The sequence below is a fragment of the Rhizopus delemar genome, genomic scaffold (genome assembly GCF_000149305.1).
Source record: "Rhizopus delemar RA 99-880 supercont3.1 genomic scaffold, whole genome shotgun sequence".
NCBI lineage: Eukaryota > Fungi > Mucoromycota > Mucoromycetes > Mucorales > Rhizopodaceae > Rhizopus > Rhizopus delemar.
The window spans coordinates 1,999,866-2,019,478 of NW_027137827.1; the positions used below are offsets into that span (position 1 = coordinate 1,999,866).

Sequence of the window (19,613 nt, forward strand, 5' to 3'; positions counted from 1 at the left end):
TATATGAACGTTTATTTGACCTTGCATTATGGATAAAGTAGCCAGGTTTTTCGATGAAATTTTTTATTGTATGAAGATAAAAATGAATGAGTAAAATGGATGTAAGATATAAGAAATGAATAGAAAATAGTATTTAAGTGTTCTTTTTGTAAAAGTCGGCTACTTTGGTATCATATTCAAGCGAAATATCGTAGTTGTGAGCAGTAGTTTTATCAACAGCAGCATCATCTTCTGTCATTACTTGCATACCATTTAATAAAACACCAACACGCAAAGATGTCAACAAGTTACGAGCACCGTTGGAGTGGTTATAGATGCCTCCATTGAATGAAGTCGTCATGTCTTTACCAATAGCGGTTGAGAGGTATTTGACACCACCAGGATGCTCTTTCATGAAGTTCTTTACATCATACAAGACACCTTCAATCAAAATCCATTTTTTGTTTTCATTCAATACAAGCGATTGAAATTCTTCCCAAGTGTACACTGGTAAATCCTTCAATGGCACACCATAAAATAACTTTGACTTTTCTCTTCTAATCTTCTTTTCCTGCATAAAGATACGACCTTTGGATACTTCGTTTGAAGGGAATTCCTTAAGTTCATAAGCAAGACCAAACCAAGACAAGACGATGATTAACCATTTGGTAGGATCATATTGTGTGTATTTGATAGCGTTACGATAATCTTGAGGGAACTGATGGTGGAAGTTGTGATATCCTTCTCCAAGTGTAGCTAAGGCTGTAATCCAGTGATCACGGGGTGTATGATGGTCATCAAAAGAAGCTTCACCCAAATAGTGAGCTAAGCTGTTGACACAGAAAGTAGCGTGGTGAACAAATACGAGACGGGCGACTGCAGAATAGAAAAATCCTCCCTAAACAAAAAAAAAAAAAGTTAGCAACTGTGATGATACGCGGCATTTTAAGCTTACTCTAAAATCACCCCATCCAAGACCTGCTACCAAAGTAGGAAAGAGGAACCCCATACCAAGAGCAAAATAAGGATAAAACTTATGTTGAAAAGCAACGACAGAGTCAGCCTTCAGGTCAGCAACATCAGCATAACCGATACGGTTATTAGGTCTCTTGACCAACATCCAACCAATGTGAGAGAAAAAGAAACCACGGTGAGCACTATAAGGGTCCTTGTCAGTATCAGTCCAGCGGTGGTGAGCACGATGTCCTCGAGACCACCAGTAAATAGAACCTTCGACAGCACCGGCACCAGCAAAAGAAAGTAACCAACGCAAGACAAGAGAACCACGATAAGCTCTGTGAGCCCACATACGATGATAACCAGCAGTAATTCCAAGACCAGTGATAAAGTAATACACAATAGCCCAGATCAATGTCTTTCTTGTCAACTCAGTCGTGAACATACCATAGAGAGAAATGAGTGGTGTAGAGAGCAACAAGATGGATTGAGGCCAATTGACAAATTGAGTCCAGTTTTTATTGGTTACCGGTTTATCAAAAAGAGGAGGCATTTGCGTTTTCGGAAGAGGAGGCTTCATTGCCTCGGTTTTTGTACGCTCGATTGTTGTAAAGACCTCGGTTGCTGACATGATTTCTTTGATCTTTTACCCTTTTTTTGATATAAAAAAATGCAAAGAATAAAGATATATTCTTAAGATAAAAGAGGTGAGGAAGAATAGAAAAAAAAAAAAACTTTTCAACCTTTTATTGTAAAATCTGGGAGTTGTTGGGTGAAGTGGGGGTAATGTTGGGGCGACGCCATCCAATAAGAAACATTCATTGTGCCGACTTACTATGCGGGATTTCATTCGCTTTATACAAATCACATTACAAATTCAATTGACAAATATAAAAAGACCATATTTAGTATTTAATAAGAAACAGACACCCAAATTATGGTGTAAAAAAAACAAGAACAAAAAATGGGAATAGTCGTACTACCATCACAACCGTTGTGACCATATTTGCAGATCAGCCACTTGAGGGGGGGGGGTTTATTGACGATTAGCAAGTTAAATGGTAAGAAGCCATGGTATAGCAATTAGATAGATTTAATACTTTTGGTTCACATTTTATCATGTAATCAATATTCTATACACCCCTTGAAGGCTTGTTGGTCTTTCCGAACAGCGCTCTTACAAAATATATCATTGCAAATTTACTTCAAAAGACGAGTCTTATTTGTCCTTTTCAGGCTTTACATGAATCACACAGATAATCATCACTTAAATAGGTACGATTAAAATTGGCTTTTATTTATATAAAAATAAAATAAAATAATTAAAATCCATGTGAGCACATAATCACTTTTGAGACTGAATTGCCCGGGCTAGATCAAGAAATGTGTAAAGAGCTAAAAACCTTTTTGATAGACCAAAAGGGAAAAAAAGACAGAGAAGGGAAGAGGAGAAAGGAAAAGTATGATCAAATACTAGGTTAGGTCTTGCCGAGCCAGTTCACCAACTTGATTCCAAGAGAGGGAGTTTCCGAAGGGATCTTGCCATGATGGAGGTAGTCGAGTTCGAATAGAATTTGGCAGATAGTAGGCCAGCGGACAGTCCAGGCTGAGGGAGTTGATGATGGAGGTTTGGGACCTGCGAGAGCCCTGTTCTTGTGTTTGGTTGGTAATTTGTTCAAAAGGAGGGACAAGGGATCAGGTTCGGTAGAAGGCATTTGTAGTCGGTGGTGCTTGTGTAGGCGCCAAGTTGCTTGAGAATGGGTGAGCATGTCAGTTGGATGGTAAATACACGACTTAGGCACACCTCCCAGTAACCAACCAAGGCGCCAGCGTACGACTCGGCTACGTTCAATTGAAGTCATTGATAACCAAAGGATAGGGACAATAGTTGATTGCGAGCGGCAAGCAGACAAAAGCTTTGAGTATACACGCTGACAATTTTGGTTAAACAAATCCTCGAGGTATTTCCGACAGATGATTCTGAACGTTTGACGATTGAGATGTTCTATGTCTTGGTTACAGCATACTCGCCATAGAGGGGATGAGATGAGCTTGTACCAGTGAGAATGGCTTGCAGAGGCTCGAATATATGGTAGTAACCAAGAAAATAGAGTGTCATCAGATAAATTCAGAGATCGAAGTATGAACTTGGCTTGTAGGATATGGACACGATTTTTCATTGAAGATTGGTTCACCAAATGGAGCATTAATTGGGTTGAAGAACGGGAGCCGCCCCCAAAGATTCGACGTAGACACTAGTTCTGACAAGATTCGATTGTTTGAAATTCGCGGTACTTCACCATACTGATGGCAAGGCTGTATTCAAGTTGTGGACGCACGATTTGCGTATAGAAACGAACAGAGAGAAGGCGATCAAATCCGGCGGGATTAACTCCAATCATTGCCATTTCGTTCATTGTTTTCAGTGCTTTGTTGACGTTGCCTTGGATAAGTTCCTGAGTGTGGAGATAACCGCCTGGACAGATAGGGATTTCTAGGTACGGGAATGAGTTTTGTTTTGGAAGTATTGTGTTATACAGAGTGTATGACTGAGTATCTTCAGGAGGAGCCAAGATCGTACATTTAGCAGGGTTCCAACGGTATCCCAATTGGTAGCTGTGTTTCTCGCATTTTTGTAGAATAGCCGGAAGTTGAGCAGAAGAGGCTATGAGGACCACATCGTCAGCGTAAAGAAGGCAGTTGACAGATAGAGCAAAGTCGACCGGATCTTGTTCAGCCTCGTGTGGAAGCGGGTGATCACGTAGGAGCTTGGGTAGCTGATTGATGTAGATAGAGTACAAGAAAGGGGAGAGGATGGAGCCTTGTAGGACGCCAGTTTTAGGCGAAAAGCGAGGCGATTTAGCATTACCAAGGATGACTTCAATCTGTACTTCATTAAAAAGGTTTTTAAGGAGGTCGAGAAGCGCTGGATCAAGATATGGTTGCAAAGTTCGCCAAATGTAGCTTCGATCCACGGTGACTTAAATAGGTACAGTGATTTGCGTTTGAAAATAGAAATTTTGGGAAATTATTTCTGATCAATAGATTTTTTGGACCAATAGAAGCTTTTTTTGTGTTCAATAGAAAAAGTTTATTAGCAGTAGAAATACAGATTAATCAAAATCAGGGTATGGAGGGTCACCTCATTCAGCGGAATACACAAGGCACTATTGTAACCCGTGACAGTTTAATTTTTACAATTGAGTTCTCTAAATTTCTGTCACATTGAGTATTACCTATATTGCAAAAACTGGGTGTATTCAGTGTATTACTTACTGGAGCTGAGTGTTATTATCACTCCCCTTGTAGTTTCGAAACGGTAAGTAATGCTTCAAATATTGTGAGCTCTAGCCCCCAACGTCACCATCGAATTCTTGATTGAACTACCTATGCCACATACCGCAGCTTGGACGCAGCTATGCTACGGCGGTACTGCAGTAGTTCAGATAGTTTTCAATATATATAAATACACATATAGTTTATCATATCTTAGGAGGAATTCCTTATTCTTCATTATTATTATTATTCTTATTATTCTGATCTCAATAAAAGATCCAATTTGGTCTCTGATATTTATTTCTGAAAAAGCTACTAAATCTAGACCGAACTCATATTTATTTTACAAACATAAAAGATTACCAATGATTAGAAATGAGGCAAAACACTTTCTTAAAAACCATAACAAAGATGACTCAAAAGAGAAAAAAATAATAAGCGCCTTAAAAGAGAATTTTTTAGAGCAAATCATATCCTAAAATGCGCGTCATAATGTAAGCCAGTAGAAATTACTTGTACGTCTAATTCAATTTTTGCAGATCATTATTAAAAAAGAACCTACTTTGAAGCTGAAATAAAGAATTCCATAAAAAATTTGAATATGAGATTCGAATAGTTTATGAAATGGAAAGATACGAACCTCGATTATGCAAAGAATCGGTGTCTATTGATGAGGCTGGGTTTAACATCAATAAGCGGAACTCCTGTCGTAGAAATGACACCAAAAACGAGAGCATATACATTATGAGATAGTAATTATAGAGTCCATTTCAATCCAAACAATCCATTATGCTATTCAAGTATGTAAGGTAATGTTCAGATCTTGTTCCTTCTCTGCCATTAATCATAACCTCTTTTCCATCTACTTTTCTTTTTTTCACTGCCTATGGTTGATGTCGAAAAAAACGACAAAAATCCTAATTTCGAAGTGTAATCAAGATATAACTTACATTACAGCAAATTATATTCAGATCAATACTATATAGAATGATCAGGTTTAACAGTACAACAGTAACCTTATGTTATTAAGCCATCTAAACTCATTTATCGTCAAGCATTATAATTTTTTCAAAAAAAAAGGTATATTATGTGTATTATATACAATGGATTTATAAAATAGAATTTTATTGAGCATTACATATGTCATTCTACAGTAACAATAATTTGTAAAAGGTTATTATAACGAGAATAATCGATTTAATAATACTTTAATGCAAGGATTGAGAGAGAGGCTTAGATGAACTTCTTCAGGAATAGCTTTTGATTCTGATTCGTTGATTGCAGTATCAAGATGTTGGGGGCAGAAAAGTTATGAGAGGAGGGATCGATTGCATTTCATCATAAAGGAAGAATTCCGGCCCAGTAAAAGTTGGTAAATTTTTTATCAGAGCAGGTACATCTTTCATACCAAATTGCTAATTATGTTGGTTAATTAGATTGGCTCCATCGTGTTGTGTATAACCTACCTCTGTTCTGGACATTGACTGAACTTTTGTTTTCATTGACTATCGGTAAAGAAAGTAAATTCCACCGTTTCCACATATAGGCCCTTCAAAGAAACCTAAATGTCTTGCTTAAATAACGCCAGTTTGTTTCACACAGAATGATTTTGACCATAGGTATTATTCACTAAGAAGTATATATGGGATCAATCAAACAGATAAAAGAAAAATATCAGTAACAAAATAATGGCTTGAGATGAAAAGCAATACCATACCTTTTTATTTAGACACCATGTAATATCCTTAAGCGTCGTAACAAAACAAAACAATCTCAATGGACACCTCTTGCAAAAACAACTTAAATTATCAAACGCAAGTGTCAATTCTGTTTCCATTTAGTTGTGTCATGTATTAGGGAATTCATTAAGCCCACGGAGATTGTTTACAGCCGAGCTACCCCTGCACGTTACAAAGCCCTACCATGCAGCAATAGCTGTTATCGAGACATATATTCGGACCCGACCATGTTTGTTTGTAATAAAGATTTTACCTATTTTCGTAATATTTTTAATTGATTGTTTCTAGATTGCCTAAGAATACCTGTTAACAATGAGTATTTTTTGAATATTATCCTTTGTTTATGTTGGACGATTCTAAAAAAAGGCTATATTTGTTGTAATGATGACGGTTGTTCTTGGATAGGTAGGGCATCATTAAGAGATGCGCGGTAAGATGGTGGCTGGAGTGATAAAGTCCTCCATGTAAAAAATAATATGCACAATGACTCCTTATTTCAATTAATCCGTTTTGTGTAAGAATTACTTGCGTTAATCTAACTTTACAAAGTTTACGATTTTCTTGTGCCTCTTGAGAATTTGTTTGAAACTTTCTTCCTTTTTTTTTTTTTTTTTTTTTTTTTTTTTTTTTTTTTTTTTTCCCAAAAAGGAAAAGTACAGGATTTTGTTAGGCATGAATGTCCTGAATAAAAACGGTTTGAATAAAACGATAATACGAGACATCAAGTGAAATAAAGATATACAACTTTATATATGTAAAGATGAGATAAATAATGTTTTTATTTAGTTTCAATTATAAAATGTTCTTTTCTTGGCTTCTCAAAATGAAAGGCATTTTGATACTGACAGGACTAACCAACGTGAAGGTGAAAGCACTACTAGTCCCAAAAACAAAAGTTCTTCAGGTGCTCTCTCTGTTATTCCCCCAAGCTACTCAGGCCGTCACCGTTTTTCAGGATAGGAAAGTACACTCGTTCGTAAGAGTCACCAAACTAGGGCCAGATTAAAGACCAAAGAAACTCCCCCCAGATCCCTATACCAATAAAAAGTAAAGGGAAAAGAAAAGAATCTTTTTTTTTTTTGCCTTTTCTACTTTTATAATCAGGTGTGACTAAATTCAATTAACAATGTTCGGCTCGGTACTTTTGGAAAAAGCTTGAAGATGTACACTATTTTCAGGAAAGAATGTCGTGTGAATTTATCGTTATTATGTATAAATTGTATTGTAAAATTTGTAACAATGCGACATTCATTCCTGAAAATAGTATATATGGGAGCAAGAGATAGGGAAAAAACAAACATGCAATAAGAATACTTAATATTCCTTATGGGTCAGTTTAGAAAGAAAACAAAAAAAAAAAAAAAAAAAAAAAAAAAAAACAAATAAATTCAGGTCTTTAAATCAAACATTTTTATATCCGATGCACCAACTGAATTAGTCATATCATATCTCGAAGATGTAACGGAATTCCTTTATTATTACTGTTATATAATTTATTCAATAGAAACCAACTTAAACATAAAGTTAGTAAAAAGAGTATGTTAATGATATGGGAATAAATACCTCATTGTTTGTTTATATGGGTGTAAGTCTTCTTATAAAATTGGTAACCCCAAAATAGATCTGAAATATTAGGATCCTTTTTAGAAGAAAGAAAGATGTCCTTTACTAAAATGTATTCTTTGTGTATATTTATATATTCTATTTCAAGGGGCTTGATCATAATTTCTTTGTCTTGAGATGCAGAATAATCTGGACTTCTTTTGGCTTGGGTTTTGGGTTGGGGTCGACGCTTTAAATGTTCGCTTGCGCATTCTATATTTGGAAGGTCTATCATATTGTGTTTCCATTGGATCATCTCTATATTTAGCTTCTATTTCTTTGTTCATAGAAATGATACTGACATGGGAATAAATACCTCATTGTTTGTTTATATGGGTTAATACTACAGTGTACTGAGTTATTTTGTCAAGCCAGAGAGGAGAGAGAGAAAGAACAGGACAGGAACTAAGAAGCTTGGATGGACAACTAAAAGAGGACAAGAGAGGGTGGCGTTAAGGGCTTGAAGGTGCGAACTGCAAATAGGACTTACGATAGTTGATAAGTAAGAACGAGTCAAAGATAAGTAAGATAGGAATAGATGGACAGCCTAATAGAGAGAATGATACTTGATAATTGACTGATAGTTAAAAATAGATGCTAAACTGATTGGTCGAAAATTTCCTGGATCGGTTACTGGGCCTTTTTTATGAATAGGAATGATTTGTGCTATTCTCCAAGATAAGGGAGTGTAACTCCATCGCCAGCATAGTTGAAAGAGAGATGCACAAGTATTAGTGTTAGGTTGTATGTTAGAGGTACAGTCATTTCTATCGTGAGATGGTCGACACCAGGTGCTTTTCGTCTAGGTAGTTGAGCTATGGCGTTATTGATTGAATCAATAGTAATTGGGCAGGAGGCTACATCATAAGGGTCAAGTGTAGAGTCATTGTTTGTGAGCTGAATGTGGAAGGGGATCACCAGCAAAAATGTGCTCAAGATGTTGGGCCATGATTTCGGCCGCATGTTGTGGTCCTTCTGGGGTTGAGAAACTTGGTTTGATAGCTCTGTTTTTTCCAATACGACTGAATTTAGCGATTGCCTTAGTGTAATCACCCTGGGCCATTTGGTCACAAAAACAACGCCATGTTTCTCGTCGCCGTTTAAGGATGAGTCGTCGTAATGTTGCTTGTGCTTCCTGATGTAGAACCCATAGTCTAAGTGCATTTAAGCCATATGCTTTTCGCCATTTTCTGTAGTAGTGTTCTTTGCGCTGGAACGCAGCAGTCAAGGCAGGTGTCCAGAAATCTCGAAGCCATTCTTCTCTTGCTGGTGTGCGTCAACCACATATCTCATCCAGACTGGCATAAATGGTGTCACATAGTTGTTGATGGATAGTATCAATATATTGACAAGCTACAGACCTATTTGGGAAATTAAGAGATGAATGGTGTGGTAGTATGATCTTTAACTTTTCCGTGAATAGGTCCCTGTAGGAGTCTCTGGTCTGTTGTTGTTTAAGCTTTCTCAGATTCCAGATTGTACGTTTGGGAGGTAGCTGTACTCTGGAACTGGGGGGAAGGGCGAATGACAGAGTCATTAATTTATGATTCGAGAACAAGGAAAGATCATGTCTAATAGTCAAAGAAGGTGACACCAAGTCAACGTTGCTGAAAAATAAGTCAATAATGCTTGTTTCTTGAAAGGTGTAAGATGTAGGTTGCCCATATGTGAGACGTTGGTTCCACAGTGTAAGGTTGTGCGAGCCCATCCATTCGGAGATAATTCGTCCACGGTGATCAAATCTAGTATTCCCCGTATAAGTCCCTAGGCGAGCGTTGAAATCACCACAAAATAATGTCATAGTAGTATTGGAGTGTTGCAACGGTAACTCATTAAGTACAGAGGTAACTTCGTCGATTCCTAGGTTAGATGGTAGATACAGAAAGTGAATTAGAATGTGATTAGATATAATTATAGATAAAGAATATTTAGATAATAAAGGATGTGAATGAGTAATTTGATAGATTGATAGATTGCTTTGTGGATTCACTAAGAGGGCCAGACCAAGGTGGCCGCGGCGGCCTCTTGAGGAGTTTATAGGTAAACCATAAGTGTGGTATTCTGACCAGGTGGTTTTGTACCTTGTTGGTGAGAGTAACCAAGTTTCTGTGAGAAAAAGTAGATCAGAGTCTTGAGACAGTTCTAGAATTGGAGAAATAGATTGTTTGAGCATTCCAGTTGCATTAAATAATGTGATTTTGAGAAGATCCATTAGGTTAGAGGTTGGTGGTTTGACTTCCTTGATCATCAGACATGTCGAAGTCATCGTCTGTAATTATTTTGCTGGAATTGTCTAAGTTAGCGGAGTTGGGGCTGATCTCAAGTGGAGATGTTGTCTGGGTAAAAATGTTTGAAACTTGAGGGTAACGATCAGAGGTTAGAGAATTGTAGAATTTTTTAGAGATCCTCTGTTTTTCATAAAAGAAGCGAGCTACAGCGTATTTGATCGGAACACGGGTGTGTTGTACGGCACGTTCAAGTCTTGTAATTTGGTGTTGCTTAGCGAGTTCATCACGCTCAGAATCGGCGAGTGATTTAAGCTTAGGATCTTCAAGGATTGAACCATTATTGGGATCAAAGTTCTCATTGAATGTAATGCGATGTTTTTCAACAGTTCAGTGAATTTGGTTTCAAAGTCATTGTGGATTAGAATGGCCGCAGTGTTACGAGTTGGGTAATGAATGTCTAGGAGACGTGCATTATTGACACCGATGCGACGAAACATAGTATGAAGAGTACCAACAGGAATACGAGCTTTAGTTGGGATGTATAAATATTTGAAACCTTGGTTGGGTGAAGGTGGTTGGAAGAAGCGGGCAGCAGCTGCTTCCCGTTGAGCACGACAAAGTTCTCGTTGACGGAGTAAAAATTGTTTAATGGCATCAACTTTTGCCGGGTTATGCCAAGGAGCATCTGGGAATTGGATCTTGTTGTTGGTTGAGGATTCTGTAACGGTAGGAAAACTTGTTACGTCAGTGTGGGTAGGTCTCTGTGATGCGTGAGGTGCAATTGTTTGGAGTTAATTTTGTAGGTTTTGAATTGCAAGGTGGGCCTTAGCGAGTTCAGCGGTCAGGAACTTGACAGTCTTTTGTAATTGTTGGACAACTGAATGAGGTTCCTCAAGGGTTGTTGGTGACTGTGAGGTTGGTGGCACGATATCGGTTGATTCTTCTAGATTATTCGATACGAGGTCCATGTCGTCAGGTTGTTGAGAGGATTGGTCGTCAAAAGTAGCTGCAAGTTGGACGAGTTGATACATGGAATGCGCCTTAACGTATTTACTGCAACTAGTGCACGTAAATTGTGGTTGGGTAGGATCGCGCGAAGAAGCTCCATGTCGGTGGAAGGTAGTGGTAGCCTTGCAGGCTGGGCATGTTAAGTTTTTGCGATACTTTGTAAAAAGCGAGTTTAGTTCAGCTAGCTGCTCTTCAAATAGAGCAGATGGTTAAACTTTGTTAAGGGCCTTTGGTTGGTGGCATTTACAATTGTCAGTGGTTTTGTTATTATTATGTAGTCTTGAATAAGGTATGAAAATGTCTTTGATTTGCTTGCCAAAAAAGGAAAAATTATAGGAAATTACTTAAATAGGTACGATTAAAGAATATTTTTTATTTGAAATTTAAAATAACCCAATTGAGCACATAATCACTTCTGGGATTGAATTGCCCGGGTCAGATCAAAGAGTGGATAAAAGAGTGCTAAAAACCTTTTTGATAGTCAAAAAGGAAAAAGGAAAGGGAAGATAATGCAATGGTTACAGTTAGAAAACATATAAATACCTTGCCATCGCGCAAGTTCAAAGAGGGTATAAGTAGATTTTGAATAAAGAAGCGTATCAAGGTACTCTATTTGGCTTTACTTAATATTCATATTTTAAAGTTAAGATTTTGTAATCTGTACAAAAGTTATTATTGGTATAATTCTTAGTTAGAGACTATGATTCATTTCACTTCTGTAGGCTTCGATAGCTCTTAGCTATAAAGATAATGTTTGTTAAATGCATGTGTATAATGATAATAGTATTAACCAAATTACCACAAGCAGAAGTGCCTTTATTGTTCTTTCTTAAAATGTGAACTCAAATAACTTCACTATCACTAAATTTTTGAGCAATACGCGGCTGCTAAGAGTGTTTATATTGAGTAATAACAAGTTGGAATATTTGTCCTCCATTTATCTTGCTTTTTTGAGTAAGCTTTAGTAGTATTGACTGGATGACTGCCCATGCTTTGAGAAATAATCATCTGGTTACTATACTGCATAGCAGCATTGTTGTCTATCACGCGTTGCAAAGTTGGATTGACAACTGTTGTCCTTTGGCTGCTTGATTGTTCGTTGTTGTTCATCATTTTATAGAATAAAGAAAATAAGGTATGTGCTAAAAAAAAAAAAAAGTCTGGAAAACGCACACTTCTATACTTTTACCTCTTCTCAATAAACTAGTTAAGCACTTTGAGCTCAAAAACTATTAGTCAGAATAAGTAGCCTTTGTTGATGGCTTCGTTGACTTTATCTTATTTCTTTAAACCATGTCAATCTTTTAGACGTTTGAATCTGTCTTTGGGCAATTGCTCTCCACTGTCAAAAGCTCCATTTTGATAAATCAATATTACGACCTGTTACTATGAGACCCGACAGGTGAATGCTTTAGTTTTTCAACAAGTATTTTCATTTTCTGAAGTGATAGGACTCATCAATACTTGAAAAAAAATTCGAAAAGGAAATTGCCTCATAAAATTTTGTCGAAGGTAAAAAAAAAAAGCATGAATCGCATTGAGTCCTACGGGCCATATACTGCACTCGTCTTTACATTGATCTGTGACTTCCTTGGTGGGCTCTGTGCTCTTTAAAAACTAAAAGTACTGTACTGTACAGTGGGGGCTGATATTTTTTTTATTTTTTCTGCTGATAGAGGTAAAAATTATGACCGGATGCTTATACCTGAGCGTGTTTCATTAGATAAATTTCTTCCAAATATAAGCAAATGGCTTACAAATTGGCTATCAATAAAGTTCTTAAAAGATATGGATGAAAAACATATAAATGTTCTTGTATTACATTATAATCAGATATATAATTCTGTATTTTATTCAAGCTATACTGTTTTACTAAATTCGATAAATATACATGTATAGAAAACTTAATTTATTTTCCATTACTGTTGCACGTTTTTTATTGATGTTCTTTACTTTTGGGTATATTATACCACTGTAAAGAAGCATCAGTGTTTTTTCATCAAGTTGAAGGTTATGATTGAGAATAACTTCAATCAATAAACACTTTGCCTTGGACAGTTTTCGTCCTTTTTGGTTTTTTGTGGTCTTCATTGCCTCGAGCTTCTTCAAAACGTCTTCATCTTTTGCTTCACTCTCGAAGTCAAGGCTTCTACAAAATTCAAATTTTGCCAATGACTTTTTAAGTTCATCGAAGTCAGTACCAACCAATTCGTCATTTACAGCTAAATTCAAAAGGTGCGAGCACACAGAAGCGTAATTAACTGGTTCTTGTTCATGTAATTGTAACTGATTGGGTGTTACAAATCCCATTGAACAGAAAAATGAGGATTTGAAACACCATTTGTTGAGGCTTGCCTTTTTTCTATAGTTTCTCAGCATTCTTAAGCAAGCGGTTGTTTCGGCTGGAAACTCTGGTGAAAACAAAATAAAATGCATGTCATGTGTTATACGAGATGGCGCTGACACACCGAGAAATGCACCTAGTTGACCATCTTTTCCGTAGTAGCCGCGGGTTGCTACCATCTCGATCTTGCCAAATCTAAACCATAGCTCATGCCACGAGCACTTTTCTTCTTGGCATTTTTTCATAGATATCTCGAGGACTTCAGGGTACTTATCTTTCTGACTGACTTGAGCAACATCGTCAACTTTTTTTCATGATAATACGCTTCGACTTGGGTGACGAAAATCCAATTGTTCTGCTGGGTTCGTAATACTAAATGGATCATCAGGCCCTAGATTTGTTTAATACTTGCTTCAACAGTTGATATCAACGTATTATCATTGAAAATTTCAGGGGTGACGACCTTATAAGAAGTTTTGACCTCAGGGAATTTGTTGAAGATTGCGACTGGCAAAAAATTCTCTGGAGAAATAACTGTTAAGGATACATAAGATTATAGTCCTTTATTTTAGTAAAAGGAATCGGATATGATCCTGAATAGTATATTGACATAATTTGGTGATTTATTCAAGAGAATAAAAGAAACAATAGAGGACGAGACTCGATGAAGAGATTGTTTTATTTAATAAGAAAATTATACTCTATTTATACTTTTCATACGCGGATAATATTTCATGTCATGTATTAATAATTAATGAGTATGACATAATTGACAATAAATAGATAAGGGTTACGTGTTCTTCTATTGTTATATTTGCCATAGAATGCTCGTATATGATTGACTGCGACTGACTGTGATTTAGTTCCTGGATTTAATATAATTTAACTGTGCAATTACGCAGCATCTTATCCTTAATGAAGATTATCCGAATTAACCTGTAGCCTATCTATTGGATATATTTTACATGTATCTTATTAATACTGTTTTCATATCGAGTTATGAATGATGGATACATCATTCTGTCACTCTAAATCTCAATTGTCGACCCTCTGCATCAGCAACTTCTGACCCAACTTACATTTCTATTATTAATGACAATCTTGTACCTTCCACTCCATTGACGTACATCACTGGTTCATCAGATTGCTCAGTTACATATACTGTCCCCTCCTCCCACTGTCACCTGGACCTAGACTTCTTGTCAGCTCTGCGTGATAAATTTCCATTTGGTATTGGATTTGCCGTCCAACATAAAGAGGATGGTAATTCTCTGTCTGAAGAGATTGGCCTAGCCTCTTATGACTACTGTCAACAAGCATGAGCAAGCCAATCGTATTTAATGATATCAGCTTCCCTGCAACCAGAACTTTCTCCTCTTCTTTGACTCGTTTTAACTTCAGTGGTATTCCTATGGAATCACCAGTGGAGACAAAGATTAACTTGCTGAACATTTTCTTCAGATACGGGAAGGTTATTGACATCGTCCTACATCTTGACGATGCATCCTCCAAATGGTTCCGTGGAAACGGACATGTGCTAGTTGACATCGCCGATTCATCTGATGACCAATTGCAGCCTTCTTATAAGGTTGACTACAAAAACCAAACTGCTATACTCGTCACCTGGAATAAGATGCCTGTGCACTGTCGTTATTGTAAACAGATGGGCCATAACCGTGATTCATGCCCTGAAAGACCAAAAGAAAACCGCACATGCTATACTTGCGGAATTAAAGGTCACTTGAGTATCCAGTGCTCGCGTGCATCTCCCTCTGAACATGAAGCTGCCAAGCGATCCCGTCACATTGAACTCACCTCCACCATCACGACCCGCGCCATTGCTACTCCTCGAGTCAACAAAGCTCAGAAACATCTTAGCCAAAGTCCCACCACGATAACAACAGTACCTGTCACCGTTAATGACGTTCCAGTAGAGGAAACTCAACTAGAGGATACACCTGAATTTGAGGATATTCACATTCATCAATTAGAGCAAATCCGGGACGAGCAGGATCAAGACAATGCCCACTTGGAAGTTGTATGCCGCGATGATGATGTCAATATGCCAGATGAGAACATCAATCTCCCAGCATATGACACACCGTCACAATTTTCATCTCTCAATCCCCAAACCTCCACTCCTGCCTCCATCACCACTAATACTACCACCTCTCTATCGAACAACAAACCCACCCCAGCTTCGACATGTGTTTCGCCTATGCAATAAGGGTAAACGCCCAGTTCGGCTGGGTGAAGAGGACTCCCAATAGGGAGCCCAACTAACATACATTCATTTTTTTACTTATGATTATGCCCAATATGAATAAGAATATGACTAATATAAATCTAAACAACTCTATTAATTCTACAACTTATCCTATTACTGACCCTGAATCTAGATCCTTTCCTCCCGCCGAAAACCAATACGACAGTCCTTCATCCAGAAACAAACAAGTCAACATTAATGTTGGATCTCTTAATTGCCGTAGCCTCATCAAAACCAACCAACCCACCACCGGTTCCGAATTCATCCGCTTCCTTCGATCACAATCACTGGATCTGCTCACCCTCCAAGAAACATATGCATCTGACCTCGAACAACAACAAATTCTTGACATGAAATTCCAAGCCAAGTCCTCTGTCTGGTCTCATTATTGCGGCATTGTGAGTTTGAATCCTTCACTAGTTTTATCCTCTGCCTTTGTCGATAGAGATCAAAGACTTATAGCTTGTACTGTATCCCACATGAATCACACTTTTGAACCCTTTATCATCGTAACTATTTACGCACCAGCTTCATTATCGCCACGCCGTCAATACTATTATAACATCATGCAGCTGCCAATTTTTTCGTTAATTAGTGACCCCCAATAGATGACATAGATACGACTGATTTCAATCAATGTTATCACCTCAACCATCGATTACTAATAACTGGTGACTTCAATTATAGCCCTTCCTTTTATCATAACCATACTAACCTTCCTACACAGACTCCACTCCTTGCGGCTCAAAAAGATTGGCATGAATTCCTCCTCTCCAATTTTACTGAACTCACGCATCCGTCTCTTGATGCTCCTCTACCAACTTTTCAATGTGGCTCTAGTTCATCAACCCTCGACTACATATTTGGTTCTTAGTCTATCCGTGACTGTATTCAGACTTCCAATATTGAATTCATCAACAATCCTTGGAGCGATCACGCCTTACTTTCTGTTCGTCTTCGCTTTGGTAGTGGTCAACATGACAACGGCCCATGGCGCGCTAATCCCTATCTGGCACGTAATTCATACTTTGTGAAATCCTTATATCAATCTTTGAATTGGTTCTGTTCCTCTCGTCTGTTCCCTCCTGTCGACCTTACTAACAAATATCACTGTACTCCTATCGAATCTACCCAATCTTTGTGGGAAGATGTCAAATCCGAAGTTAAAAGAGTTGCCCGATCATTTGGCCGCCGACAGGCTTCCTGGAGACAAGCCCATCTTACACGCCTCCAAAACAAACGCACCCGCCTGTTAACGTCGGCAGAATCCAACGGAAATCTACACACCCAATTAGCCAAAACTGAAGCCCTCACAGGTAACCTACAAAAAGACTTTGCTAACAACCAAATTTTGAAAGCAAGTAAGCACTGGCGAGAACATGGCGAGACATCGGCAGGCTATCTCAAACAATCCATTGCCACTCGTGTTCCTCAAAAATACATTTCCAGTCTACAATAACCTATTACTGGTCAATTTTGTACTTCATCTGTAGACCTTCAAGATGCAGCCAAAACATTCTACCAACAATTGTACCAGTCAGATCCAACTAGTGATGCTGATGTCTCCATTCTATTGGACATTATCCCTGACAGCGACATCACTCCGTCCGATTCAATACCACCTCTCGTGGCTCCATTTACCATTCATGAGCTTGTCTCAGCGTCCTCCAGATCTCCTCGCAAAAGCAGCCCTGGTATTAATGGCATTCCATACGAGATTCTCTCGCTGGTTTTCAAGCACCCCGGGGTTGCCCCACTGACTGTGAAATTGTACAATAAAGCTCTGCTTCAAAGCGTTTTCCCTTCATCTTGGTTTTGTACTAGTACCGCTCTTCTCCCAAAAAAGGTGGTCTTACTTTGTTGAAAAGCTGGCGACCCATTTCTTTAATCAATACCGATGTTAAAACTTTTACGCGTCTCGTGAATAGTCGACTAATGTCCGTCTTCTCTCATAGGATTTCTCCTTGTCAAATGGGTTTTATGCTCAAACGATTTATTGGAGAGCATGGTCGTTTGTTACACCAAGTCATGACTTCTGCTTCCATCCGAAAATCGTCTGCTGTTGGCCTTCTTCTTGATCAAGAAAAGGCGTACGATCGTGTCCATCCGTCTTATCTTTCTCAAGTCATGATCCGTTTTGGAGTTCCACCACCTCTAGTTATCACCATCATTGGATTATTCTTTTCTATCAATATCAGTATCAACATCAATGGTTTCTTAACTACATCTTTTGTAGCACAACGTGGACTTCGCCAGGGTGATCCACTTAGTCTTCTGCTTTTCAATATCGCCTTCGATCCGTTCTTGCGGTTAATTTCTTCTGATCCCCTTTATAGTGGCTTTTCATTCGGCCAACTGCAAGACACTCGTTACCTCGATGACAGCCCCCGACCCCCATCGGATGACGCCTGCCCTCCACCTCCTGTTAAGATACTTGCTTATGCCGATGATGTACTAGTATTTCTTCACTCTCCTTCCGACTTTGTACGCCTCAAGAACGCAGTGGACATATATGATGCAGCTTCCAATGCTAAGCTCAATTTTAACAAAACACAGGCTTTCTCTCTATATGGTGATCCGCTTCCTAATTGGCAACAATTTTTAGTCTCCCACAACATTAATTCCTGGCATGACCGTCTCTCCACGCACTCTTTGATATACCTCGGCTACCCAGTTTATTCATCCACTGCCCAACGCACCTTATACGTCAATCAACTAACGAATAAAATTGCACTGTCTTGCCAAGTCCACTCACAAAGAAATCTGTCAATACGCAGTCGTGTTACGGTTCTTAATTGTCTCATTTTCTCAAGATTATGGCATGTACTTCAGGTATTACCTCTCACCAAAAAACAAATAGCTACACTCCAAGGTCTAGGTTCCAGGTTTCTAAATGCCAATTCTTTCCCTAAGATCAGCTTCGCGACCCTCTCACTTCCTCGGTCTCAAGGTGGTCTTGGTGCTCTTGATCCAGCGGTCCAAATTCAAGCGCTGCAGTGGCGATGGCTGCTTCCCATGATCCTCTCTTGTTCTCCTTCCAGTCCTGTAGATTCTCTCTTTCCAAGTGTATTTTACCCTAGTGTCATCTACGGTCTATACTTGCTTAAAAGCACGACTCCTCAACTTTACCCAAACTATCAAATTACCAGCGCATCTTCGCTACTATTCCCAGCCTTCAGATCCAAACACTTCTCGACCACAACACTTCATTGTTTCTCAATCCTCTTTGCTGCCTTTGATTCCCTCATTTGTCGTGCTTTTGATGATGCCGTCTTGTCTCCTACTACCATCCTCACTATTCCTCTTATATATTTAATACAAGCTACTCCTCTGTTGCCTTCACACACTCCTTTGATCAACCGTACACCTCCACTCCCTCAAGTCCGCCACCTCAAGCCCTATCGCCAAATGCTGGGATCACATATAATGATATTCGACTCTTCAACACTCCGTCTCCGATATCGCACCTTCACCCGCACTGAAATTCAACATTTCACCCGTACAACCAAACAAGTGATCAACCTCCTCACCTCCAACATTATCCAACTTCGAACCTTTGCTGCAACACATTTCGACAATCCCACCACCATCAACAACATTGTTGACCACACAACACTCATTTTATCCATCTTTAACGTCGATTCAGTTCCCAATATCCCCAACCAACTGCTTTCTCCTTCACCGAAAATATCCAAAACACTGTTGTCCAGCAAAAAACACAATCGCCTCTCGTGCCCATGCCCAGTACCTCAACCTCCACCCACTACCCATGCTCCCTCCTTTTTACTCAACTCATCTAAATGGTCCTCCTTCTGGCGTTTGGACATTCCACTTCGGTCCCGAACTATGTGGTTCAAGATTGTCCACAACTCAATCCCACACACCAGTTTCCTGCACTTATGCAACATACAACGATTCTTGTCTCCTCTCTGTCCCCTTTGTTTGCAGGAACCTAACTCACTTATTCACTTTTTCTATATCTGCAACAAAATACAACCAGTTTGGATTAAAATTTCAACTTTGTTTATTGACAATGCTTGGCAATATACAATCCACCACTTCCTCTCTGATATCTCTGCTGCTGTTACTACCTTGTCACCTTCCCTCTTCGCGACCCTCGCATTTCCCTAGTATCCTCTCTCTCATCTAGTCAAATTGTTGCCTGCGTCCTACAAGCTATCTGGTCTGCTCGTTGGCAGTTCATCTTCCACTCT

The 19,613-nt window shown here is 38.7% G+C and overlaps 6 protein-coding genes across 6 annotated transcripts; 2 read left to right on the plus strand and 4 right to left on the minus strand.

Annotated features, from left to right (window-relative positions):
- Window positions 1-133: 133 nt before the first annotated feature.
- RO3G_00788 (stearoyl-CoA desaturase) lies at window positions 134-1,567 on the minus strand (the record flags this gene model as incomplete). Its single annotated transcript, XM_067655379.1, has 2 exons — window positions 134-877; window positions 935-1,567. The coding sequence occupies 2 exons, from the start codon at window positions 1,565-1,567 to the stop codon at window positions 134-136; spliced, it is 1,377 nt and encodes a 458-aa protein (XP_067511480.1).
- An 847-nt stretch (window positions 1,568-2,414) lies between these two features.
- Window positions 2,415-3,143, minus strand: RO3G_00789 (uncharacterized protein; the record flags this gene model as incomplete). Its single annotated transcript, XM_067655380.1, has 1 exon — window positions 2,415-3,143. The coding sequence occupies one exon, from the start codon at window positions 3,141-3,143 to the stop codon at window positions 2,415-2,417; it is 729 nt and encodes a 242-aa protein (XP_067511481.1).
- A 6,841-nt stretch (window positions 3,144-9,984) lies between these two features.
- On the minus strand, window positions 9,985-10,812 carry RO3G_00790 (uncharacterized protein; the record flags this gene model as incomplete). Its single annotated transcript, XM_067655381.1, has 2 exons — window positions 9,985-10,542; window positions 10,636-10,812. The coding sequence occupies 2 exons, from the start codon at window positions 10,810-10,812 to the stop codon at window positions 9,985-9,987; spliced, it is 735 nt and encodes a 244-aa protein (XP_067511482.1).
- A 1,846-nt stretch (window positions 10,813-12,658) lies between these two features.
- On the minus strand, window positions 12,659-13,869 carry RO3G_00791 (uncharacterized protein; the record flags this gene model as incomplete). The annotated part of the gene is made up of 4 exons (XM_067655382.1): window positions 12,659-12,661; window positions 12,743-13,437; window positions 13,542-13,667; window positions 13,845-13,869. The coding sequence occupies 4 exons, from the start codon at window positions 13,867-13,869 to the stop codon at window positions 12,659-12,661; spliced, it is 849 nt and encodes a 282-aa protein (XP_067511483.1).
- A 582-nt stretch (window positions 13,870-14,451) lies between these two features.
- Window positions 14,452-15,360, plus strand: RO3G_00792 (uncharacterized protein; the record flags this gene model as incomplete). Its single annotated transcript, XM_067655383.1, has 1 exon — window positions 14,452-15,360. The coding sequence occupies one exon, from the start codon at window positions 14,452-14,454 to the stop codon at window positions 15,358-15,360; it is 909 nt and encodes a 302-aa protein (XP_067511484.1).
- A 1,974-nt stretch (window positions 15,361-17,334) lies between these two features.
- RO3G_00793 (uncharacterized protein) lies at window positions 17,335-19,530 on the plus strand (the record flags this gene model as incomplete). Its single annotated transcript, XM_067655384.1, has 1 exon — window positions 17,335-19,530. One exon carries the CDS (start codon window positions 17,335-17,337, stop codon window positions 19,528-19,530), a length of 2,196 nt encoding a protein of 731 aa, XP_067511485.1.
- Window positions 19,531-19,613: the final 83 nt, after the last annotated feature.